The sequence below is a fragment of the Thunnus albacares genome, chromosome 5, assembly GCF_914725855.1.
Source record: "Thunnus albacares chromosome 5, fThuAlb1.1, whole genome shotgun sequence".
In the NCBI taxonomy this organism is placed as follows: Eukaryota; Metazoa; Chordata; class Actinopteri; order Scombriformes; family Scombridae; genus Thunnus; species Thunnus albacares.
In genome coordinates, this window is record NC_058110.1 from 23,569,280 (window position 1) to 23,595,499 (window position 26,220).

The 26,220-nt window shown below is 39.4% G+C and overlaps 2 protein-coding genes across 2 annotated transcripts; one reads left to right on the forward strand and one right to left on the reverse strand.

Annotated features, from left to right (window-relative positions):
- Positions 1-717: 717 nt before the first annotated feature.
- On the reverse strand, positions 718-3,797 carry lsm14b (LSM family member 14B). Its single transcript, XM_044351602.1, has 8 exons — positions 3,545-3,797; positions 3,253-3,416; positions 2,990-3,119; positions 2,670-2,864; positions 2,397-2,483; positions 2,117-2,275; positions 1,619-1,754; positions 718-1,538 (listed from the first exon to the last, which is right to left on the reverse strand). The coding sequence occupies exons 1-8, from the start codon at positions 3,663-3,665 to the stop codon at positions 1,379-1,381; spliced, it is 1,152 nt and encodes a 383-aa protein (XP_044207537.1). The 5' UTR covers positions 3,666-3,797; the 3' UTR covers positions 718-1,378.
- A 571-nt stretch (positions 3,798-4,368) lies between these two features.
- On the forward strand, positions 4,369-20,131 carry LOC122982364 (transcription initiation factor TFIID subunit 4-like). Its single transcript, XM_044351601.1, has 16 exons — positions 4,369-4,728; positions 4,884-5,687; positions 7,187-7,341; positions 8,791-8,910; positions 10,458-10,613; positions 10,758-10,880; positions 11,065-11,154; positions 13,752-13,979; positions 14,133-14,268; positions 14,795-14,912; positions 16,502-16,671; positions 16,807-16,937; positions 17,059-17,184; positions 17,418-17,474; positions 17,560-17,679; positions 17,806-20,131. Exons 1-16 carry the CDS (start codon positions 4,458-4,460, stop codon positions 17,971-17,973), a joined length of 2,973 nt encoding a protein of 990 aa, XP_044207536.1. The 5' UTR covers positions 4,369-4,457; the 3' UTR covers positions 17,974-20,131.
- Positions 20,132-26,220: the final 6,089 nt, after the last annotated feature.

Consider the following 26,220-nt stretch of genomic DNA (forward strand, 5'->3'; position numbering starts at 1 on the left):
AATACGTTAATATTTTAGATGTACATGTATTCCTTTAATTTTCTTCAAATAAAATGAGCTTTTTAAGATGTACAAGGAAAACAAAAACAAAACTCCAAAACACACTGCAGGCATTTTAATGGAACATGAGAGCTGCTGTAGGTGTTGAGAGAGAATAACCTTTAGGTCTGACAGGACGTCTCGTCTTTACTTGCAAAACCCCGAGCCGGAAAGCGTGTTGTTTTATTATGACAACCGAGAACCGTAACCTGTCACGTCAGCTGCGACTATATAACCGCATATTAAACGGGGTTTTTAATATAGAGATTTTGGTTTCTATTGCTTATTCTGTTTGTTATGTTCGACAACGTAACTTAAACGTAGTCGATGTAAATGTCACCGATTCCTTTGTAAATGTGGTGAAACGTTATTAAAACACAATAGTCTATGAACAATGATGATTAATCTCACCCACTTTGGGAACCACTGGTCTAGAATTAGAGTCTGAGGGACACCTTACTGTCTAAAGACAATCAATTCATCCTGGTCAGGGAAGCTGATTAAGTGCACTATAGCACTGATACGATCCCATAAATCATCATACATAAACCATTAACTACATTAGGATAGCCCATCTCCAAGTTTACATGTGATGCTCACTTATACACATGCCAGTGACTAATATGACCTCAGGACAATGATGTAACCTATACAGCCTCAGAAAGCATGACAAGTGCATCAGCAATTTCCACTTTATTTACATTATCTCACTTGTTGCGTCAATATGACAAAATAAAGCATTGCAAAAGATTTAGCCTCATATACATTTAAGTCTAGTTCATTTTACATCTACAGTTCAAAAAACATCTGTTAATGAAATAAATTTAGCTACAAATTATAATACATACTTCAAGAGGAAAAGCAGAGCTTCTTTAAACATTAAACCAATATATTCTAGGGTGAAATTCATCAAGTAGTTGAAAACAAAACAGAAACTTAAACATTCACTTCCCATTTCAAAGAAAACAAAAACCAGACTCTTCAGTCAAACATTCAGAGGGGAAAGATGTTGTCACATACAGTGGACTATTTAGTGAGCCATCCATATCTGAAATGGGACAAAATGACCAAAAAAAAAAAAAAAAGAAAAAAAAGTAGGCCTAATAAATATATGGGGACAGAGTAACTGCCAAAGGGAGGGGAAAAAACAAACAAAGACCAAAAACAAAAAAATCCACAAACAGATCCTTCTGCATATAGTGCCAGCAGAGTTGCCTTTGCTGATCAGAAAAATTACATTTAGACAGGTAAAAGTAACCAAACCCCATTTGTTACTCATAAGGAAAACAATCATTGGAGGGTGGGCATTACTTTAATGCCTTTGTATCAACTCTGACCTTTACAGCTGTCCACTCCTGGCTCTGAGAGAAGGTAGAGTCTGAACAGCGCCCCGTCCTCTTCGTCCAGTATATCCACCTCTGAAGCCTTGGCCCCTCAAGAACCGTCCAGGGACCCCAAAAGTCTCCAGATTGCGCTTCCGCTCCTCTGCCCATGTTAGTCTGAAACCAATGGTTGACACAAAGAGGTATACGCAGAGACTACTTTTTGGAATTTGAGGATAAAGAGATCACTAGTTTACCTGACTTTATTATCAGAGGAGATGTTGTCAAAGAAGGACTTTGCCTTGTTGTAGTAGCATTTTGGTCCAAAATGATCATCCTCTGCATTTGAGTGTGATTCCTCTCCATCTTTTTCTCCTATCTCATGATTTCCATCTGCAGACAGAACATGTAGTGCATGTGACTTTTCCTGAATTAAAGTTTGTTTAAATTGTGAGAACCTGGGCCAAAATGAACACACACATGCAAAATTTTTCTTGAAGTACCATTCTGTCAGATACTATGACATGCCATTCATTAATACTGTCTTGCAGGCAAGCTCTAACCCCCTCAATTGTGGGGGGTTATGTTCCCCCACAAACAATTTAGGGGGTTAGAGCTTGCCTGCAAGACAGTATTAATGAATGGCATGTCATAGTATCTGACAGAATGGTACTTCAAGAAAAATTTTGTGTTAAAAAAAAAAAAAAAAAACATCAGTTGAAAACACAGTGGTGCATTTGGGCTGATGAACCAACCTTTCACATTTACTTTGTCCTGCTCCTCCCTCTCCAACTCCTCCTTAATGAACTGGGCGTTTGAAGAATCAAAATCAAAATCTGTGTCAAACTTAAGGGTGGCAAATGGAACTTTTGCCACCATCAGCTGGCCTCTAAGGTTTCTGCGCCTTCGAGCTCCTAAGATTAATTGGGGGGGAGGGGGAAAATCATTGTTATCAGACAAGAAATCCCAAATATTCAGTCACTTGTACTCAGTCTTTTTTTCTTGCCATTTTAGAAACCTGTATGTAACCATTACCTTTTCTTCTTATAGGTGGCCTGTTTTCATCATTCTGCTGCTGCGAAGTTTCTCGCTGAGCAGTGGACACACCAGGGCCTGACTTCACTTTCAAGTAAAACATTTATGCTCACTGTTCAGATTGTATTCAATTAACACAACTGGACATTTAACTCCCTGCAACCATCCCACACAGAATTGTATGAATCAGTCCCACCGGTGACCCTGCCATTTGTTAATTAATAGAAACAGTATTCAATTTTGTCCCTTATTGCTACAAAACTGCATGCTTACTGGTGGCTCTGGTGCTCCCTCTCGTCTGGGAGGTTTCTCCTCTGGTCCTCTGGGGCCTTCTCCTCTCCCAGCGCTGCTCCTGCTCCTGGGGTGCAGTGAAACCTCTCCTCTGCCATGATTTTTCCACATGGAGGGTTTGAACAGCTTTTTCCACCATAGGGCCCCTTCGAACATGTAAGCCTGGGAGTACAGGCCCTGCATAAAGAACAAAATCATGAACTGCAGTACTTATGCAGCCTACTTAAAAAAGCAGGCAGCTACGCTTGGGGTGTGGGGTTATGGTTAGTTCACTAAGATTTAATTTGCTCTTTTTGACTTACCAAGGCCGAGAGCTGCAGCATACTGTTGATTAAGGAGAGAGCTGGCAGCAAGCTGGTTGTAGGCGGGCATCCCTAGGGGACTAAATGGTCCAAGAGCTGAGTAGGGGCCTGACGGGCCTGCACTAGATGACTGGAGAAAAAAAAAAAAAAAAAAAAAAAAGTAAAACAATCATCATCAAACATCATCTGAGCCTCCATAATACTTATACATATACTTTGTCCACTTATGTGATATACTGTGTTGAAATACAGTCCTTGTATACCTGCACTATTGCTGGATCTGGTGGCAGGCCATGGTGAGACCTTGGAGGTTCACATAGTGTTATGTCCTTAATATCACTTCCCCGGAAAGTGATATACTCATAGATATCATCCTTGGGTGGTGTTGGTCTGTCAGTGAGTCGTCCCTCTGTTCCAAAACACTTGACTAGTCCAGAAAAAAAGTTTGATAAAGCTTAATAATACTAAAGCGACATTCTTATATAAGTTGAGCTGTTGTCTTTGTAAGCAAAAACACAGCAAAGAAACTGCCAGGCACAGGCCTACACCACTCACCTTTTGCCAGCACTACCGTGGAGTTCACTTTATCAATTGTATACAAAATGCCCTCGTAACGATTTTGAGCTTTTGAAATTAATCCTATTTTACAGCCAATGTAAGGCTTTGTTGAACTCATGGCTGCTAAGTTTGTAAACTAAAATATTTAGAACAGTTTCTTATACTACAATAACTCACATCATGTGTCAGCATTCAAGCCGAGAAGCGACTGGAAACTATAAGTGCCCCAGGTGAATTGAAACCACGCCCACTGAGGCTTAAACGCACCTGGCGGTAATGAGAAAACCACTAATTGACCAATCGGTCCATCTAACGAAATGTTTCATTCCTGATTCATGATATTGGCTTAGGCAACTGGCATGATTATCTGTAACATTTATTTGGACAGCGTGTGTGTGTGTGTTTTTTTGTTTTAATTAGAAGTTACTCTAGATAAATGCACTCATCTAGGGTGAAGCCTGAGCAGAATGCTGCAATATATCAAAATGAACTGATAATTGTTGATTTTCGCGCTCAAGAGTTTGATATCTAGATAATAGCACTGCTGTCTGTCAGTGAGTGAGCGCTACAGGCAACAGCTGCTTTGAAAAAAAAAAATAGCTCCAACGCAGCCATTTTGAGTCGTCTAACGATAAACTCAAACGGATATAAAATGCTTCGATACTCTGAATAAACCTACAAAGATATGTTGTACAACACAGGAACTCTCTCAGAGAATCTCCTCGACACACTAAAGTCCCGGCAGGGGTAGTTCTCTGTGCGGTATCGTTGTTTTCTCGTAGAAGTGTCACACAGCGCTGGCACACCAACACTGCACCTCGCAACCATTTGTTCCAAGCTTTATTTTCTTCGATCAACCAATCACAGCGTCCTTTGAGGCTGCGTCACGGAGGGTGCATCCAATCGGCGCATGCGTCTCACAAACCAGCGTAGCTGGGCAAAGATGGCGGCGGGCTCCGATTTGCTGGATGATGTTTTCTTCAACACAGAGGTGGACGAAAAAGTAGTTAGTGATGTAGTCGGATCTCTGGAGTCTGAGCTAGGAGGAGCAGGTCACGTCGATACAACGGGCAGGGTCCAGTCTGCAGCAAATCACGTCAGCAACTCAGCCGTAGGTAGTAACGTTACTTCCAATGTTCAGGGCAGCAAAATGGGACTTTCACAAGAGCTTGCTAAAGCAGGTAAGATAGCTGCCCACTCCGGTTAGCTAACAGTAGCTCATTTTGGTCACGTTGTTCTGCTGATTGTAGCTAACTTGGCTTCACTTGTGTGTTTCCCGAAACTAATGCGAATAGGAGAGTTGTTCCCTTGTTTTCATGTGTTTCCGCTGCTGTAGGGACAGGAGTGCAGGGAGGTGTCATTAACAGTGCGGGCTCCAACGGTTCAAGCATGGATGGAGCAGCTGGGACCACATCGGCGGCGGGACCGAGCGTGACAGCCGCTCAGAGTCAGTCCAAGCCGGCGACCGCTAGCGGAGGCGTTACGGTAGTATCAGATGCAACATCTGGTGTTGGGAAACCTGGAACAACTGGTGTTCAAACTTTGAATGGAAGTGCCGTTGTGACGAACTGTCATATTCCCGGAGGCGCATCTGTTGACAACAACTCACAGCCCACTGTTACGGTTGTCAACAACGGACCTGTTTCGGTGAACAAAGGAAACGCAGCAGTTTTGCCTGCAGCGCCCAGTACTATCATACGAACTTCTTCGACGAGTGCACAGAACGCTGTGACTTCGCTTGTCATTTCGTCTCAGTCCACTGTGAAAGGCGTACCCACGGTTACGCTTGTGAGGCCACCTATGCAAACACCCACTAACAACTCACAAAGCGGAACCACCGTTTTAACATCACCAGCTGTCAGTGTCACCAGCACCACCGGCTCGCTTGTTAACAAATTCGACTCCGCAAAGACTATAATACAGACCGGTGCTCACGTTGTGACTTCAAGTGTTGCGACAGGGACAACAGCGACCATGAGGAGCCCGACTGTTTTGCAAAACTTGAGGACTTCAGTACCATCACCAGTCGCTGCCACTGCTCCTGGTGGAATAAGAGCTATTGCTCCACAGGTGCTGGCCCCTCGACTCACCCAGCCGCAACAAAACGCTCCAAACATCCAAAACATCCAGCTCCCACCAGGTAACTTTTGGAAAGTTATCATTAGCTTTGCAGTAACTTTGTCTGAAACACAAACACACCTTTGTTTCATTTGTACAAGTTTTTTAGCTGCTTGTGTGTGAATAGGCAAGAAATGGTTTGAGACATATTGTAGTAAGCAGGCAGGACACAGACTTGTCTATTGAGGCCACAAACAACAGATTAGAGGTGGACAACATATCTCCACTATAGTATGTCAAACTAGCATTCTTTTGCAATCTGTTGATTGATATTACAGACAGTGGCGAACTGTTCTTACATCAGCAGCTATGTACTGTGTATCTATAGTCTCTCTCCCACGTGTATCTGTGTGTGTTAACCCGTTTGCAAAGGCTTATGGTGTGATTGTTTGCTTCTGACCTCAGATAGATTTTACCCTCTGGCTAGTTGATGATGATTCAGATTTTCTTTGGCATAAAGTTGTATGAATTGCTCAAATGTAGTCAGTGGTTCTGTTTGGGAGTCATGTGTTGAGAGTTATTCCAGCCAGAAAGTGACTGGTCAGATAAGCCACTACACACAAGGGTCCTTAAACATTTTACCTACAGCATTTAAATACATGTATCCACCCACAACTCAGCCCAAAAAGTCCTTGCTTTTGCTGCTTAATTCTCCTGTCCAGTCACCCTGTAACTTTGTAGTACTTTGCTGTAGGCCAGGGTATTACTATGTACTATAGCCTGGTCTCTTATCACACGGCTAGTCACCTGTTTGATGGGAAGATTGAATGAAGTACTGGAAGGCCAAAAAAAAACAGGCTCCAATGCATAGTAATACATTTGGCTGCAGTAAAGTATTGGTGACAAGAAAAAAGTTAAACTTTGTTGTTTTCTTGTGGGTTGGAATGTTTTTGAGTTATAAGCAAGGCAGGGCAAGTTTTATTTGTATCACACATTTCAACAAGGTCATTCAAAGTGCTCTACATAAAACATAAAAGGCATCAAAACAGAATGTAAAAGCCACCCAAGGCAATATAAAAAGACATTTAAATACAATTTTAAAAAGTGTTAAATTGGAAATAAAAATAATCTAAAATAGAATAAGACTGACAAAACAGGAGAATAAAAGTTACAGCGCAGTGTAAAATATTAATCAAAAGCCTCACATTTGGTTTTAAAAAAAGGCAGCAGCAGCAACAAGAAAAGTCTTCAGCCTTGATTTAGCAGCAGACCTGCACTTCTCTGGGAGTTTGTTCCATATTTGTGGAGCATAAAAACTGGACGCTGCTTCTCCATGTTTAGTTTTGACTCTGGGGACATAGCACCGTGTTTGAGGCTCATTTTTGTCTGACCAGTCGCTTCCTGGCTAGAAATTCCCAGCCAAAAGGCAATATCCATGCATCAGTGGAGCTACAGATGAGTAAATCATAACCCCTCATGTCAGAAACTCCATGCATACATACATATATCGGTGAGACTGATCAGGACAGACAAGCCATCACCTTTGACATCTTAACCCTCCCTGACATTTGCCTCTTACAGGCATGGTCTTGGTTCGCAGCGAGAGTGGGCAGCTGCTGATGATTCACCAGCAGACCTTGGCGCAGATGCAGGCTCAGTCTCAGTCCCAAAGCGCCATGACACCACGACCTGCAGCTCCGACCAGCACTCCCCCTGTCCAGATCACTTCTCTACAGGTACCAGAACACACAAAAAAATGTGACTCATTCATGCTGGATCAGTATTGGTGTGGATACTGAGCTTTTTTAACAGACTGCATATCAGATAGATGTGACTGATACACATTAAACACTGTTTCTTTGTCACTATATACATTTTTAACTGTACACCATGTTTTATGCAGAAAATATTATTTAATGCTCAGGCATTTTGTCCTTTTCAGTTTGACTAATGTATCCGTTTTGAAGTTCAAGCACCCATGAATTGAATAGAGGAAGAAGAGAGTAAAGCTCACATTTATATTTATAACTGTAACAGCACAACTCTGTGACCTTCTCATACAATATAATTCAAATGAACACAAGCTTTAAAAGAATGTTGGTTTATTAACATCTTCATTTGTAGTTAGGAAGTGAAGTGTAGTTACAGCCTCATGTTGTGTCACGGATGATCCCGATCAGTTCCACGTGGCGAAGTGTGCAGATTTCACTGAAAACAAAAACAAAAAGAGCCCTGATGATGATGATGATGATGATGATGGATCTGTACTCAGTATCAACATTACTCTGAGTTTAGGTGTCAGAATTTGTTATCGGGAGACAAAAGGCGAGGCAAGTTTATTTTGTAAGGCACCTTTCAATAACAAGTGCTTAACATAAGACATAAAATACAAGATTTAAAAGAAACACAAGACAATATAAAATGAGGCATATAAATAGGATTAAAAGAGTAAAACAAGGTAGACAGTTAAAACAAGATAAAATATAACAAGACAGATGAAACAAGAGAATGAAGTGGGATCGGTGCATCCATAACACGAGGGCTGAGCAGTACACACACATCACAATGACAACAATCATGTACACATGCTTTAGTTTTTAGTTTTAGGTGCCATGCATACAATGATGCCTGTCATGGTGTACAATGTATACAATTTTACTGTCCAATAGAAAATGAAAACTCATAAAGTTTACTTTTTCATTACAAATTGTAAAGAAAAATGCTCAAGTCAATCTGATTTAATTTTATAATGCAGCTTGATTTAATTACGTTTTGGTTACTGGCTTCACATACACACATAAATGACCAATAAAAATCATTATCGCTGTGAACTGATTTTTATTTAGCATGTGTAGAGTTTTGCATCCAACTTTAAAATTAGTGAAGAAACCGACAGAAAGGAGAACTGTTAGTGGATGAATCCAACATCTGCTTTTTGAAAGTAATCTGGTTTCAAAACAAAAAGAAAAAAGATGATACAGAGCAAGAAGAGAAACATTTTCTTTCTTTCTTTCCAAAGGGAGCAACAGACACTAAAAGCAGGATATTTATAGTGAAATAAAAGTTTTTGCAGTGTTTATCGGAGAAAACACAAGTAGTGCAATGTTATTTTTCTCAGTATTGCTGCGTTTGTGTATACTGTCATATGTGTAACACCTCCTTGCGTACTCCCTGTGGTTCTGCAGGCTCCAGGCGCATCGCTGCTGGCTCGTCCCGTTACCCCCACCACTATTATCAAGCAAGGTTCCACAGTCCAGACCACTGTGACGACCACCACGACACTGCAGAGGCCTCCTGTGCTGCAGGTAACTCCACTTACACATCCCTTTTGAGTATTTAGTTCCCTGTCCAGGGTATCAAATTATTAAGCACCTAATGCCAAAAACCTTAAAAAGTTGTCAGGTCAGTCGCTAAGGCTTTAAAAAATGTGATTTGAACGACTCCAGTTCAGTCTTTTGTATTTCTCAAGTAATCCTAAACCTTGTTAAAACAAGGCTTAGGATTGAATTACATCTGTTTGAGCAGTTGCAAATACCAAAGAGAACATTTTGCTTTTTTTTGCATTTTGCATTTTGCTGACACACAATTTGGCTTAAATTTAGCTGCAAACAACCTAACATAAAAGATATTTTGCAGCATTCTCAACTGGCTGCTGTGGTAAGTAGGAAAAAATTTCAACATGCCACTTAGAATTTTTACCTGCCACTTCTGAAACCTGGGTGCCGCTACTTCTGCACCTCCTGTGACTCAGAGAGACCGATGACATCAATGGCAACAACATCATAATTTTGTCTCCATCCTCCCTCCTGCCCACATTACTCTAGCCATAAAGTGCTGTCTTCATGGCCTCCTTAAAAGCAAACAGTCATGCTATTTCGCTTTTTCCAAACTCCATTTTTCACTAAAAGACCTTTTTCTTTCTTTTAATGTTTCCTGCGTCCACTAACCTCACACGGTCAGCACAAAAATTTAGCTTCTCTCATTCTAGTTTGGTGTTGCTCTAAAGGCATTTACTTCCGTTAGAATTGTCAATAATAGGCACCAAACAATTTGATTATCCAGGACAGAGACAAAATCAGTCACAAGAAGATTAAATCAAGTATGTGTGTTTTGAAGAAGCTTGTTGTTATTTGAAATGAATGTGCTCCTGGAATGAGCACATGATTGTTCTGTCGTTGTCCACCTGCTGAGAAGAGGTTAGCACAGCTCTGAAGCTCTCTCACATCCAGAAGGAGATGGAAGTAATGTCTCAAAATGAGAAAAATAATATAATGTTTTTACTCCCATGTCTAAAGTAAGACTTAATATGCATCACTTTCAGCCATTTGGACAAGTTAGGACTGATTTATTACTCAGAAATGCTTGATAAAACCCACTCTGAATCTGTTTCATATGTTGTGTGGTCATTTTGGTTTTTCTAGTAACTGTTCATTGAAAGGATGATTTTTTTCTTTGCATCAATACCAGAACATGTCTCTCTTCTCTGGATGGCCTGTTTGTTTGGCTACTTTGAAAACCTTGCTGGCTGTTTTCATTTTTCTTGTGATTGTTCAGGTTGTCATGGATTTCTACTTGAGGTTTTTATTGTCTGTTTTGCACATCATCTCTTTACAGCTACAGTATTTCTGCTGTAATTAAGAGGTGGAAGAGGAGCGTTGTGAATACCCCATGTACATGTTGTATACATAGTTTACAAACATACAATAATAACACAATTCTATCCTAGAAAAGTAAAGCTTGAAAAGGATTATGTCCCATTAAGGGGTGAATGTACTGTACTGGAAACCGTTATTCTGACCTTGTCATTTTCCTGAGTGTCATCTCATAACCGCATATTCACTGACTCATATAGAACACCATCATGCTGGGAGGAACTGCCGCCACCCCGGGACAGCCACTAGGAACGCCCACCACAGTGCAGCCCGGATCTGCAGCCACAGCAGTAACGCAGAGGGTGGGGACCCTCGGGGCCACCGGGAGCCCTGTCACCCCAACAGCAGTCTCAGCTGTAAGAGAGAAATACTAACGTTGAATGCTTTTATCTGTGTAATCTGTCATAGATAAATAATGAACTATACAGGTATTTTAGGGTGTTTTTGTGTTCTGCTTTACATCTCTACTTAAAGTCTGATGTGTATATCTGTGTTTGCAGGAGACACTGGAGAATGTGAAAAAGTGTAGAAACTTTCTGTCCACGCTGATCAAGCTGGCATCCAGTGGAAAACAGTCCTCTGAGACCACCGCCAACGTCAAGGAGCTCGTCAAGAACCTGCTGGTACTTTTTTGTTTTCATCTCCCCCCCCCCCCCCCCCCCCCATCATCTCCTTTATCTCTCCCACCATCTCTGTTTTAAAACTTGATCTCTCTGCCCTCATCTTCATCCCTTTCTTGTCATTCTTGTCATTCTCAACTTATATTTTTTCTGCTTTGATCCATCCTTTGTGTTTATTGTATAACAGGAAGCGAAGATAGAGCCCGAAGATTTCACCAGTAGGTTATACCGGGAGCTCAACTCCTCACCACAGCCGTACCTTGTGCCTTTCTTGAAGGTGAGATCAGTGACACGCAAGTAGATACACAAATACAACGTGTTTGACATTTCATTTTACAGGCTCTGTAAACTCAGTTACAATAGAGTTATTGCAGGGTTACTATTATCCTATTCTAATCTTAAATCTCAGAGATACAGTACACAAATAATTATAGAATGTAAGTTGTTTCCTTTGTAAGTTATGTAAGTTATTTTCTTTTTCATAAGACCAAATAATTAAATCCTGTAAAATTACACCATTTCTCCTTCGGGGTAAACATCGCAATTTAATTAACTAAAAGTCAACAACTCTGTTTGGCAGACACATTTACACATAGACTGGTATGACTGGTATAATTATGTGATTTAGAAGTCATGAGTATGGAACTGAAGTTGCAGAACCAGCTCTTGTTTAAAGTCTGTGTAAAGTCAATAATAAATATGTGTTTTGAATTTGTCACACCACAGAAAAATGTGTAATTAACCAGCTAGTCAAATTTGAATGATTTAAAAAAAAACATCAAGTATGTAAAATTAGGTTTCAAAACTGTGGAAAAATAATCAGTGTTCTCTGCACTGACAGGCTGGGGGCGTGTCTGCTGAAAGCGCTGAAAGCACAGCACAACTGAACAGCTCTCATACAAAACTCTTATATAAAAATACACAATTTAAAATAGGCCTTGTTGGTAGGTGTGAGGCAAGCAACGTAGATGATATTTTAAAAATTAACGTTAGTAGCCACTGTAGCATATTTTGTAGGTAAATGTGAACTCATTTCAGTAAAAATGCAACTTAAATAACTAGTTAACAAGCGAACTATCATCAATCATTGTTATATTAAATTGTCGTTTTTTTCAATGGAGTTTGGTGCACTTAACATTTATTCAATTCTCTGCTGAAACGTCAGCATTCATTATGGCCATCACGCTTTGGCGAAGCGCTGCCCAACAAATGCTCTCCCTCTGGCCGGGGACCTCCTAGTCGCACAGCCAGTACTGAAGCTGAAGCTGCAGGTGGCGGTCGGTGTCAGCTGCTGCTGGCCCTGCGTCCATTAACTCTACCTGTCCTCTCAGCCAAACAGCTGGTGCTTAAGCCAAAGCCGCTGCCGGCTTCACTCATCAACAGACGCTTCAGCTGGGTTTAAATTAATTCCTTGAGCGCTGTCATTGACTGCAATGGTCTCATTCACCAGTAGCAGGGGATTATCCAAAGTGAATCCCAGTTGTGTCTGATGAAAGTTTGTAAAACTACCCAGTGTAAGTAAAAATAGTAACTATGAGTACGTGCACTCTAGTGTTTATATTTAGTTGGGGGGGGGGGGGGGGGGGGGGGGGGTCATGCTAGTAATCCATCTACGTCATCAAGCCACCATTTCAGGCTCGCCCAAAAAATCCTGAACACAGAAGTGTAACGCTCAGCTCAGCAGTTATTTTCTAACATGTATATAATATTTTCCTTTAAACAGACTTTAAACAGACTTTAAACAGTTACAACCTGGGAATTTAACCAGTGACACCAGTGGGGCATGAATAGGTTAAACAATGGGTTTATTATCCTGCATCAAACACAAGGTTTGTTTGTTAAAGTTGTATAACGAACACCAGCATGCTCAAACTGCTTCTGAAGCCCTTCTGAATTGCTAGTAGGGACAGATCGGTCTGACAGAGAGAAAAAAGGAACGTTTTCTCTTAATGCACAGTCTGCTCTGAAAGTTGTGTATGGCATAATATTCTTGCGTCCTGCTCCTGCCTCTTATAAATAGGCATTCTTTGTCTAGTTATAAGTGTAAAATAAGTGTAAAACGTAAAGTGTAAAATAAGCATAAAACATCACTGCATATGTGCACAGATGGTGATATGGAGACTCTTAAGTCTCACCTCTCACCGTCATCAAACTTGTTTCCAACAATCTTCTTCCACTGTATGTCCTCATCCAACAACACTGGGTTGCAGGAAGTGCAGAGCATCATCATCCCTCCCAAAGTTTTCCCGAAATGGCAACTGAAGGATGGCTTTCAGTAGGCTCATTGGAATAGAAACAGGCATAATGTTGACATCACTTAATCCCAAATTTAGAAATAGACATATCATTGTGTACATATAAAATTCAGGTAAGGAGAAATTGAGTGATTTACATGTACAATGATGCAGGAGTACATTTATTGTCAGACTTTTTCCTCTGCTAGTATGAGCTGACTACTTAATAATCAGATCATTATGTCAGTTTAACCACAATCAAAACAAATCTAAAAAGATATTCATCAGTGCCCTATTTGTTGATTTAATAGTGGGAAAACACTTCTAAGCTATCACAAATAGCTCTCACACAGTTTTCCCAGTGGGATCTCCAATTTTCGGATATTTTAAGAAGTGAAAACAAAGGAAAAAAAAATAAAAAGCCTTTATGAACTTTTCATTAGATACAGGCTAGGTAATAAAACAAAAACAAAATTCTCTGCACTTCTGTTTGTTTTCAGTACAGTATATGATAAAGACTGTACCATTTATCCCTAACTGCTGCCACTTTTACTTTATAATAACCACATCTATCCTACGTTGAAAGGTGACTGTATCAAACTGAATATATGCTCACTCTCTGTTCTCTCTCGGCCTGTAGAGAAGTCTCCCAGCACTGCGTCAGATGACCCCAGACTCGGAAGCCTTCATCCATCAAAGCCTGCTGCCTCAGCCCAGCACTCAGCCCGCTGCGGCAGCTTCCACAGCCCTCACCGCTGTAGTGCTGCGACCTCCTCTCTCCACCGCCGCCACTACAGCCACCAGCACTGCCGCGACCAAAACCACAGTTATCAGCCTCACTCAGACACCGCACAGTAAACCTGGACTGGTAATTTTGCCTGCTAGTGGAAATTATTACCTTTACTCGAATTCAGTGATTGGCATTAGAGGTGGAAACCTTGTATGTGACAGTTCATACTTCTGATCTTGTTCGTGATCGTATTCCGTGTTTCTCATCGCGTCTCTCTCTAATTGTGCGTAGATAGTGCCACAGCAACAGGGGACGGTGGTGAGGCCCCAGGTGACCCTGGCTCAGTCTCCCATGGTAACACTCAGAGGACAACCTCACAGTCGCATCATCGTGGGCCAGCCGCAGGTGGTCAAACAGCTGCATTCAGGTGTGTGTGTGTGTGTGTGTGTGTGTGTGTGTGTGTGTGCGTGCTAATCCTCCACAGTCACTTATGATTATTTTATTTCTTCCATACAGTGATCTGAGTACGCTTCATTTAATTGTTCAGTACTCGTGCTGAATGTTTTATTTCTGTACTTCTTTATTTGAATCTGAACACACAGTCTGAGGCAGTGTCCAATCAGCAGATGCTTATAAAGTCACATGTTAAAAAATGCTTTGAAGAAAGTCACTGGAAAACATTAAAATGCACTGGTTCCCTCTATCTGTATGAGGTCTGACTCCCGTTCACTTTGTACAGTAATGGAAGTGCTGCCACCTTGTGGATAGTCTGTATAATTGTAAGCTTTGAACATAAGTTGCCAAATTTGATTCCAGGCAATTACAAATTCGATTAATGTCATAGTGCAGAATGTAACTGTACACTAACAAATTTAACTGTAACTGCATTTAATTATTCTTAGTTAGCAAGAAAAATCTGAATTTGCTTTTTTCCCCTGTGTGTTTCTCATTAGTTCCCGCAGTGAAGCAGACGTTGGCTCCAGGGGCCAAAGGAGTACAAATCGTCAGTCAAGCTCCTCTCACTGCCGCTCAGAAAAACAAGCTGAAGGAAGCAGGAGGGGGAACCTTCAGGTCTGTGACAAATCCAGATAAATATCGTCAGTGTCTCTTAAATACTGGTCCCCGAGTAGTCATCAGGAGAAGTCTTTAGTGACATATTTGCACTGTTTTATTTCTCTAAAGTCTTTAAGATTGCTCTGATTTTTTTTTTTAATGATATTTGATGTTGTTCAGCAGTTAGCAAAAACATGAGACTCATAAATGCAACATTACTGATACTTTGTAAGTGGCTGTGTATCTTACCAAGATTTTTAAAAAAAATTAAACTCTGCTTTAAAACAGGACCCAGGTTTATATGCTTTCAGGCTTTGTTTAGCCTAACATTACTTTACCAGTGTTGAGCCACGCATTTCTGCACGTGTCCAGAATTTTTTGGCCATTCAGCAGCGCAGCTCTAACGACATAAGTAGGGTGATCTGTCATAAAAATGAGTCGGTTTTTGCTTTGGGAGATTTCAGTGTGCTGACTCTATCGTCCTAGTTTCTGTTCATATTTTGCCACCCTTCTGTTGTGTAATGATAAATTCATTAACACAGACACATTTGCTAATTACTACAGTAATTATCTGAATTAATGACCTCATAAGCAAAACTGGTCATGCGTAATTTATCATGGTAGTAACATTTTTCTTCATTTACAAAGATAGGAGTCGTTACATGGCTGTTGTATCGGATTGCAGTAGACTCTACAGGTGTAACTACTAGACAGGTTTATGCTGTAAGATGAATTTATGAGCATAAAATAGTGATTTGATTGTGGAGCACATGAATTTTTGTTTTACCCTGAGTAACAGGTAGCAAGTATGACTGTTGAAACTTACTGAAACTTGTTAATGAGAACACCTATGTTGTGTGTTTGGACTGAAACAAAAAATAAGTTGTCAAGGAGAGCAGGAAGCGACAGCACAGAGGTGAAAACTGCTGACAGAAAGCAAAGTAAACCTGCTGCGTGTCTGTCGGAAGACCGTACGCTTTCAATTCCTCTTTTTAGCAGATGATGATGATTGATATGGACGGTTTCGTTATTTGCCAACTGAAAGATGGAGAAAAAGAGATTGAACCATTTGTTTTGCCTGACGTGTTATAGTTCAGAGCCACTATGTGTAGAATTTTTCTTCATATGATCTGATTATAGAGTCAAATTATTCTGATGGCATATGTTTTTGTGTGTAGGAAAAATTAGACAATCCAGTTAGATTAGTGCAGTCGCAGTGTTTTTGAAGTCTGACAACGTCTTTTTTGAAACTACCATTGAGGGACACCAGAGTAAATTTGTGTGGATATATGAACTGCTCTGATTAAATTGCAATTGTTTGGTCGGACTCAGTAATTGGGCAGCATGATAAATTAGCCTAATGTTTTTTCTAGCTGTGGGAGTATTTTTCCAGCTACAAAAGAGTACTGCAGCTAAATTAAAATATTATGAACTATTATTAATTAATATATATTTTGAATAAATGTATGCAGACAAAAAAAAGATGTCAGATTTAAATACAAAATATCAGTTTATGTCTCGTTCAGTTTGTCCCATAAAACCTTTGATGTTTTTTTTTTTTGTTCTTTTAAATGATGATGAGACTCGTCACTTTTCATTTCACCCAGGGATGATGATGATATCAATGATGTGGCCTCCATGGCAGGAGTCAATTTGTCGGAGGAGAGCGCCCGTATCCTAGCAACCAACTCAGAGCTTGTTGGCGCGGTGACTCGATCCTGTAAAGATGAGACCTTCCTCTCCACCTCTTTACTCACCCGAAGAGCCCTGGAGATCGGTGAGACAAACACACACACACACACAAAAACACGTGAACTTTGGAGAAAATGTACAGCACGTTCTTGCTTTTAAAGGTAGACATGGTCTCTCACACTGTCTATATATTTATCCCTCTCTTCCTCTGTCGTGACAGGTAAGAAGTTTGGTGTCAGCGAGTTGGGCTCAGATGTGATTAACTTCATTTCCCACGCTACACAGCAACGGCTACAAAACCTGCTGGAAAAGGTGTCACAAGTGGCACAGCAGAAGAACGTCAACCTCAAGGTGATAATTAACGACTGTAATCTGAGAGTGGATGAGACCCATCGCCGTTTAACCTGTTTTCATTTTTCCTGTTGTACCTCTCTGTCCTTTCTTGCGATATCTTACTTTATTCATTCCTCAGGAGGACGAGCGGCACGAGCAGGTCAGCGATGTGCGAGCCCAGCTGAAGTTCTTCGAGCAGCTGGATCAGATGGAGAAGCAAAGGAAGGAAGAGCAGGAGAGAGAGATCCTCTTGAAGGCTGCCAAGGTAACAGTACATAACAAGGACACAGAATCATTGACAGGAACAATCCTACATGCTACCATGATTGCAAAGACAAGGAAAGGAGTGACATTGTGTCATTAGCACATTTCCTCTGCTGCTAACAGTCACTAGAGGACAGATAGAATAACTGAGTGAGTGAATGAATAAAATAATTGATTGAATAAATTTAACATATCTGTCTTGAAATATTAAAACGTCTTCTACCTTAACTGCAGTCTCGGTCACGGCAAGAGGACCCGGAGCAGCTCAGACTTAAACAGAAGGCCAAAGAGGTAAATGCATGCTAATATAACTAGTAACGGCATTATGACGAGTCTGTCTGTGAGATTAATCCGTGTGTTCTTGCTTGTATTCCAGATGCAGCAGCAGGAACTGGCTCAGATCAGGCAGAGAGAAGCCAACCTAACGGCGCTGGCAGCAATCGGTCCGAGGAAAAAACGGAAAATGGACTCTCCTGTCAGGGGTGCCAGCGCAGAGGTGAGGAACATATAGCAATTTGCCGTAGACGTGATGCATTTATTTTGAATTGTAAAACATTTGCAACAAAAAGATTAATAAAAGAGTAAAAGTCTTTCTCGTATTTGCTTTTTTTTAACCCCTCAGGGGTCAGGGTCGGGCCCCTCCCAGCCTGGTGGCTCCAGTGGAGCAGGCTCCAGACAGTTTATGCGACAGCGCATCACTAGAGTCAACCTCAGGGACCTGCTCTTCTGCCTGGAGAATGAAAAAGGGACCAGTCACTCACACCTGCTCTATAAAGGCTTCCTAAAATAGCACTCGCATTAAAATGACTAGTCCCACTCAGTGGCATTAAGGAAGCGGAGTTGAACGGCAGCTCAGACCCTTTTTGCCGGTACTTTCTTTGATCACTCACTGCTGAATGACGAGACATCTGTCTGTGGGATGAGAATGATCTGGAACTCCGAAGAGACATCAGCTTTTAAAAGCCTCTTCAAGCACAGGCCTTTTTGTATTTTCAGCGCAGAGATGGAGCAAAACATCGGAGCTCGGCCTTCATTTCAGCATGCCCTTCAGCTCGGTTCGCTCTGCAGAGAACTGTTGCACCCAAACACACTTCACCCATGCACTGCCCCATGCTGCATACAAGAAAAATGTCTTTAACTGAACTGAGCACTTAAGATCTGAAAACCTTGTCAGTGTCATTGCACTGACATCCGCATTGTAGCAGCAAATCTCTGAAGTGGTTTGATTTTTTTTTTTTTTTTTTTAGATTCATGTGCAACATTCAGGTGCAACAGCCTGATTTTTTACAGTACTGCAGTAATGCTAATTTTGTTGACCATGTTAACGTAAATAGAGATTTTAATTTATCACACATATATACTATATTTTAGCACAGTTTTGATGCCTGTGGATTGTTTTACGGAGACTAATAGTCCCGTCGTCTGCTGAGTTGCCTTCTTACCAAATTAAGCCATATGGATTAGAATGTGTTGATCATTTTTAAAAAACTTTCATCTGTCCGACACTTCTCTCCAGATTTGTAAGGATGCGTGCTTTATTGTTTTGTCCTGTGCTTATTTTGTTCGTCTTTGCTCGACTGGAAACAAAAAGTAATTATTTACATGTCATGTGTCGTGCATGATGCAATCACAGGTGTTGGTATTTGAACTCTCACCACAATAGCGCATTTACTGTGAGCGTTCCTGACACAGTGGTTGAAAGAGAAACTCCACATTTTACTCAGATTGTAGCACATTTACTACACAGACTACACATACTTTACATTCCTATCTATCTTTGCTGAAGCATATCATACACATACACACACATACCATACATTCGGAATTTTTTTCCCCCCACCTCAGCAGTCAGCAGTTTCCATTCAGTTTGTCAGTGACGGTATGAAATTCAACTTAAGGAAGTGAACCTTCTGTCACAGCAGGTGTTCTTACTAAAGTAATCATTTTTCGCTACATGATTGTTGCACACAATGACTGTAAAATCAGCAGGTTTTCTAGTGTGTGCTCAAGGAAATCTAAGAACAGTGAAACATTTACATTATGAAAATGATAATGTGGACTTGGCTCTATGTTACTTGAATTTTGTTACTAAGAAGCAGAGCTATTAAGTAATTTTTTTCGACATTCTTTTATGAACGTCAACCAAAGAACTGCAAACTTTTCAAATGTTAAAATATCCTTTGACTAAAATATCTTTGTGCAGGATGTTTACTGTGATGGGTTGCCTGACTCAGGCACATTTTGCTCTGCTTTTTGTTCCATTTTTTTAAAAAAAAAGGGAAGGAATGACTGCCTGAGGTGACATTAAAAAATCGAAACTCGTATGGTATAATTTGGAAATTAAATAGTTATTAGTAATGTAAAGTATACAGGCTGTGTAGTTCATGTGAGTTTGAAGAAAACAAGTCCCAAAAATATGTTATTGATTACACTCATTGAAGTGAATGACACATTTTTCAATAAGTTAGATGTCTGCATTTTTATATTTATGAGTGACAGAGGTTGAGGTGGGTAAACATGGACATGAAATGCAGAACGAGAACTGCACTTTGACAGATCAGTTTTCTAAAACAAGTTGATCAGATGAACATACCCACTTTATAACTTTTTATATTTTTAGTACACATACTAATTTTGGTCTTTATACCTTTGTCATTTTATGAAAGAATGTTTATTGGTAAATTTTATTACTGTATATACTTAGGTTTGCTACTTGTAGATTTATCAGTTGACAACTTCAAATTGGGCAAATTTGTCGTAATTGTCATATATATACACAGTATATGACAAATAAGACAAATGTATGACGTTTTTTTTTGCCAATATCTTGTAAATTTTGCACAGCCACTTGTTTATATGTAAATATCTGGATTTAAAAAAAAAAGTTTTTAATTGCTATTTTATAATGGATTGAGAGAATGAACTCTATTAAAACAAAACTACAAATATCTCCATTGTGATTGTCTTAATTTATGTGGGAGGTCTAACATTTCAGGTCCTCATCAGAGCCTAAAATACTGTGTCCTGTCACCAGGATTTGTGATCTGCCCAAGAAACAGGAGGTACTTAAAACGAAGCTTTAAAGTGGACTGTTTAAGAGGATCTAAATGGAGTCGGAACATTGATAATCGATCTGGATTTGATGCTAAATGGTTCTATTTATAATAAGTATTTTAGAGTCCATCGCATCGGAAAGGGCCTGAAAATAGTACAACCAACTCAGTCTTGATACACATTGACATATTATATCAACTGGTATTTTTTTAACACAATTGCTTTCTTTTTAAAGATTACTTTTTGGCATTTATATCTTTATTGTAAAGTCGATAGTTAAGCCAACAGGAATCTAGCTGCAGAAGCTTGATAAAGGTAAAGATGATGTCTTCTCTTGTATGCGTTTGTGTTTTTTTGTTTTTTTTGTTTTTTGAGTGCGGTGTTTTGATTTAAAATGCTTTTGATAACTGGTCCCATCTGCTGCTTTTCAGTTCTCTCACAAGCTGCCAGCTCGGTGGGATATCTTCATCCACAGGATCTGTAAACTGAGCGACTGTCCATGCATCAGTCTCAGTACCAGCATGCAACTCACTTATGTTATATCAAAAAATCTGAACTATCCCTTTAGAGTGTTTCAGATTTGAAAATATTCCAATTTTCTATTTTTTTTGTTATTCTTTCAAGCTACAATCTGAAAAGATACAACTGAGAGGTAGATTGTGATTCTTTCCCACTGGAACACTGACATTTGTGATCGGATGGGAATATATAACATAATTGTCACCTACCTGAAAAGCCCAAAATGAATGAATTGTCTTTGTTTTTCATATATTTCAATTGCACTGTTAGAAAAGAGGAAGAAGGAAGCACACAAGCCTTTGCAAACACTTACACAATTACGAACATGTGAATTAAAGAAACATCTAAGAAACGATCTTTCACTATCTTGAGTGTTCTGATTAAAATCATAATTTCTATTCCTAAAATGATCATCTCAAACAGTTTTTGTTGTGCATGCTCTTCAAAGTGTCCTTGCCACATGAAATCCATATCCATAAAAACATCCATGTATGATTACATCACAAATTCAAAAGGCCTCTCAGAAAAAGAGAAATATTGTGTTCTAAAGGCTGGCAGGTAAAGTGGCTGTAAAAATGGCCGAAATGCAACTGTTCGTACATACTTTTCCCTCTACAATTACAATTTTTAATATCTGAAGCTTAGTCAGCATGCAGAGGGAGAATGATGAAGGGCAGTCATCAAAATCAAATTATTAGCAGCCTATTTATACTTGACAGTACACTAAGAATGCATTTCTTTCTAACCTTGAAACATGATCAAATAATTTTGTTTTTGTCCATATTTAATAAGATTTTAATCTCTGGATCTCATATCACCAGCAGGATGTTAATGGCAACACTTGTCTGGATAGAATCAAGGTTTATGACATCACAGACCAAAACTGGCGAATCAGTAGAATTCATCTGAAGTTTAGTGGTTCATTCAGACGTCACTATGATGCAGTATGTTTTTAAATCCCAGTTAATGGTGTTAGGTAGAGGAGATAGATGGAGGGATGAAAAATTGAGGAAATGAGAAGTTTTGTTGTACAAATAATATTTTAGTTTTTCACGTATGAATACCGTCAACCATTTCCAAAGTTTTGCTGAAACCCATTCACTCATCACAACAGAAGACTGAGGGGGGGAAGTGATGTTATTTCATGCAAAGTCAGAGTTGATATAATACAAACTGTATTCTTTCATTTCACATTGACGTTCACGTTACGGAACAGACTGTGAGAGAAACCAAAAATTGAGGAAAAAGTGAAAGAAAGAAAAAAAAATTGGATTTTAAAGGAAGCGTAACCACAATCATTTTAAGCTCATTCCAGTATGTGCAGACTATCTCTGAGGCTTAAGGGCAAAACTGAAGTCAATCCTTCATTTCTGTTAAAATTTACAGCATGAACCAAAAATACTGTAACCGCACTTTCATCACCATAAATTCATCCGTCTTGACTATATATCTCGATGACTAAACAGGCCTAAATCATTGGGCCCTTGTCTTATCATGCTCACAAAAGTGGCTTAGCCTATGCTAGACCATAAAATTGATATTTATGAGTTCTGGGAATGGATGAGTAGATGAAGCTGCTCATGGTACAATAGTTACAATATTCCGTAGTCATTATTCACTTGCTGCTGTGACATTTTATGGATATGAGTTATTTTAAAGTGATCTCCTGCGCTGTACAGAATGAGGGGGATTTTGAGCTTTCTTGGCAACAGTGCAGTGTGACAATGGCTCAAAATCAAGCTCCCAGTGTTTTACATGACAAGATGAAACAATGTGGACACTCTTTTCATTATACATCTCAGCTCTCCACATTGTTTTTGTTCGTGGCCTTTCAAGCTGATGTTGAAAACCCATTGTGTCGGGGCTGTTCATAGTTTAAAATAATTGTCTGTGATTCATTATTATACTTGGCAGGTCTCTGACCAGTGAAGAAAGTGGATCTGTAGCTGAGGTGCAGAGCAAAATGGATCCACAGGAGGGCACTGTCGCACCACCGATGATCCAAACACATTTATGTCTGACTCTCACAGGCCTTAACAATATGAGACATCTGTCATTGTAGCTTGTGAGACCTGCGACCATATATTTCATATCCTTTATCACCATGTGTTAGAAAAAAGTAATTTCTTTTGAAATGAACATTAATAGGTAACTTTTGTTCTAAGGAAACCAGCTGCTATATGATTTCATGCAAGCACTGACTTCCTGACTTCTGATGTGAGGAAGATCTGATCACACAAAACACACACACACACACACATACACACACAGATGGACATCTCCATTAAAGATCACACCAAAGCACTTCCTCATATCCTCATATTGCTTCAGATTTGGTGGATTTGAGGCTTAGAAAGTTGTTTGTTCTGTTCCCTCTGCAGACAAAGGTATCATGTGCCTGTAGTTGCCCAAACCGTCGTCTTGATATCCAGACATAGGCAAACTTCTAAGTCTTCTCCAATATGAGTTGTCAGGCTATATTTGCTTATGTTACTCTGGGACACCAAACTCAATTCCGCTGTCTTGTTTGATTTTGCATAATGAGAGACTGCTGGCTGCTCACAGGATAATGTCTTTGAGTGACAGCTATGAAGATGAATAAATTTCACATATTTAGATATATTCCGCAAGTAAAACGTGGTGGTTGATAATCCATTGAACCCCACCCATACCTCTTAGTCATAGTCTTGCATGTGGTTTAAATATAGCAGACACCTTGTCCTTGGTGATTATAAATTAGTTTCATACATTTTTGAGAGGTATGCACTTTAAAACATAAATTATAGTTTGTAGTCGGGAATAAAGTGAACACTATTCTTCTGCTATGAAAAGATTATGAGGTAATAAGATGAATTAGACCTTTTATCACATTAAAATTTCACTAATAGTTCAACACTGACAACTCAAGTTATATATATATATATATATATATATATATATATATAGATCAGGACCAACAGAAATAAGTGCTGATGCAAAGTGCAGCACTAAGTTCTTGATCCATCAAACAATGTAATTAAATTCAAATTTTGTGTCAGATCTGGTATTTCTCAATAACTTACTTACTTAAATAAGCAGCAATCAATGATACAAAAACACTCAAAGCTCTAATGAAATCTGCTGCTAATCTATTGGCTTCATTACGAATATGCATGTGTGGTTTGATTAGAATTGATTGACAGTGGTGTCAACAACCCAAATGTCTTCAGATTCAGATTACTGTACAGCTAAACACTCATTTTGGTGTCCCATCATGTCTGCTTCAAACCAGAAGAGCACAAACAAAACACAAGACTCTACAGCCATGCTACACAGTGAGTCTGCACTCTGAGCTAAATGCAAACATCAAACATGCTCACAATGACATTGCTAACATGCTGATGTTTAGCTGGTATAATGTTTAACATGTTCATCATCTTAGTTCAGTGTGGTAGCTAATTAACACTGAACAAAAATTGCAGTTGAGGCTGATGAGAATTGTGTTAGCTTTGCAGGTATTGGACAAATAAATTTTTTTAACCTGATGATGGCAGTAGATCACCAAAAGAAGAAGACCAGGGCTCACCAAAAATATTACAATTCATCCTGACAGGGAAATGAATGTAAGTACCAAATTTCATGGCAATCAATCCAATAGTTGTTTAGACATGTTACTTAAAACCAGTAATGTCAACTTCAAGGTGGCAGTAGAGGAAAAGTCAGGCAAGGAACAAAGTCATTAGGAAACATCCTCTGGGGACCATGAATGTCTGTGCAAAATTTAATGGCAATCCATCCAATAATTGTTTATATGTCAGTCAGGACTAAACTGAAGGATCGACTGTCAGACTGACCATCGGACCAACATGGCCATCCCGAAGCCACTCCACCACCGTGGCTAAAAATCTCTCATGAGGAACAACCAGTGGCCATCAGACCACATCATCAACATGAACTGAGTTTATAGGCATCAATGTTTTCTTCACTTCCCTCACTGTGCTTTGCTCAACAGTATATAACATAATACAAAATAATAACACTAAATCCAAGTCCTCTGTTCAGTGCTGTTTGACTGTTAAACTGTTGGCTGTCAACTTTACTATAGTAATCAGAGCCAATGAATAATTTAACTAGACAAGTCTCCCCAATTGCAAATGTTCAGATAAAAAACAAACACAAAACATGCATACCTGTTTAGCAGAAGCTCAGCATGAGTAAAAAAAAATCCTTTATTTCCAATGCCAGTGTTTTGTGTTTGTTTCTGACATTTCTCTGTGTGAGGATTTCAGAAAGCATATGGGAGGTTTTGGCCTTACAACTGTCAGCCTCTGTATTTTGAACTTTGCTCAGATCGCTGGGGGAGATAATGCTAGTTGAGCCTTGATGGTTAGAAGGTGTGAATGAAGCTCCAGCTATTGTAGAGGCTTGTGTTTTATGGCCTGTAAATAAAACCTTAAGTTTAAAATGAGAATGAACACAAAAATAATCCAACATTAATAGATTAGAAATTAAACCCTCCACTATGTCTTTTGGTGAGATGAGAAATGGTAAGAGATTGCAGTCTTTCTATAGGCCATATTACTGTAAAGGTTTACTCTGTGACTTTGTTACAGCAGCATCCAATAGCACCTCCAATTCCAAGATGTCCTCTCAGCTGCACCTTTGACATTTTGAAACTCTGCTGGAATGACTTTTTGATATTTGGAGAACTAGGGCGCAGAAAGTGTACTTTTAAGTAATGTTGAACAAAAATGGGCTACTCCTCAGCATGAGAAGTGACTTAAGCCCAGTTCATCAGGGTTGAAGGCCGATAAATACACATATTTAAACATTCAGCATTGCCTTGATGAGAAGCAGGTATACTGACAGAAGAATGTGGTCATCCACCCTCACAACCACAAAACTTTTACATTGCATGATTTTAATGGCAAACTATGGCCTGTCTATTTTTCTAGTGGGAAACAATATTTCTCTCACTTTCCATGCATTGAACATATATTTAAAGAAATCATACTTGTGCCACAAAAGTTGTGGATGCCAAAGTAATGGTTTGCTAAATGGACTTTGGGCTGTTGTCTCATATATCACACAAAACAAAGCTGCATTAGTATTGTACAACTGATCATCATCTTAATCTAGAATTAAAATTGTAATCAAAATCAGTGAATTCTTGTCTATGTGTAGACTTTCAGCAAATAATGAGTTTTGTTCATTGATAGGTTATATAATTGAGCAGAATATATAGTAAAGACAGACATGCAATTGCTTAGTACAGCACTAAAATGTTATTGCATATGCAGACTAAAAAAAAAACTGCCTGACAAAACGAAAGAAGTCAGAAAATATCTAAAATTGAATTTGGATGTTGAATCACTGAAAACGAACAGATATGTCAAGATTATATATTATCTCACCAAATCAGAAATGCCAGTTTGATTTAGTGAAGTTAATAAGCAGGGGGAAAAAATCTGTCTGTTCTGACATT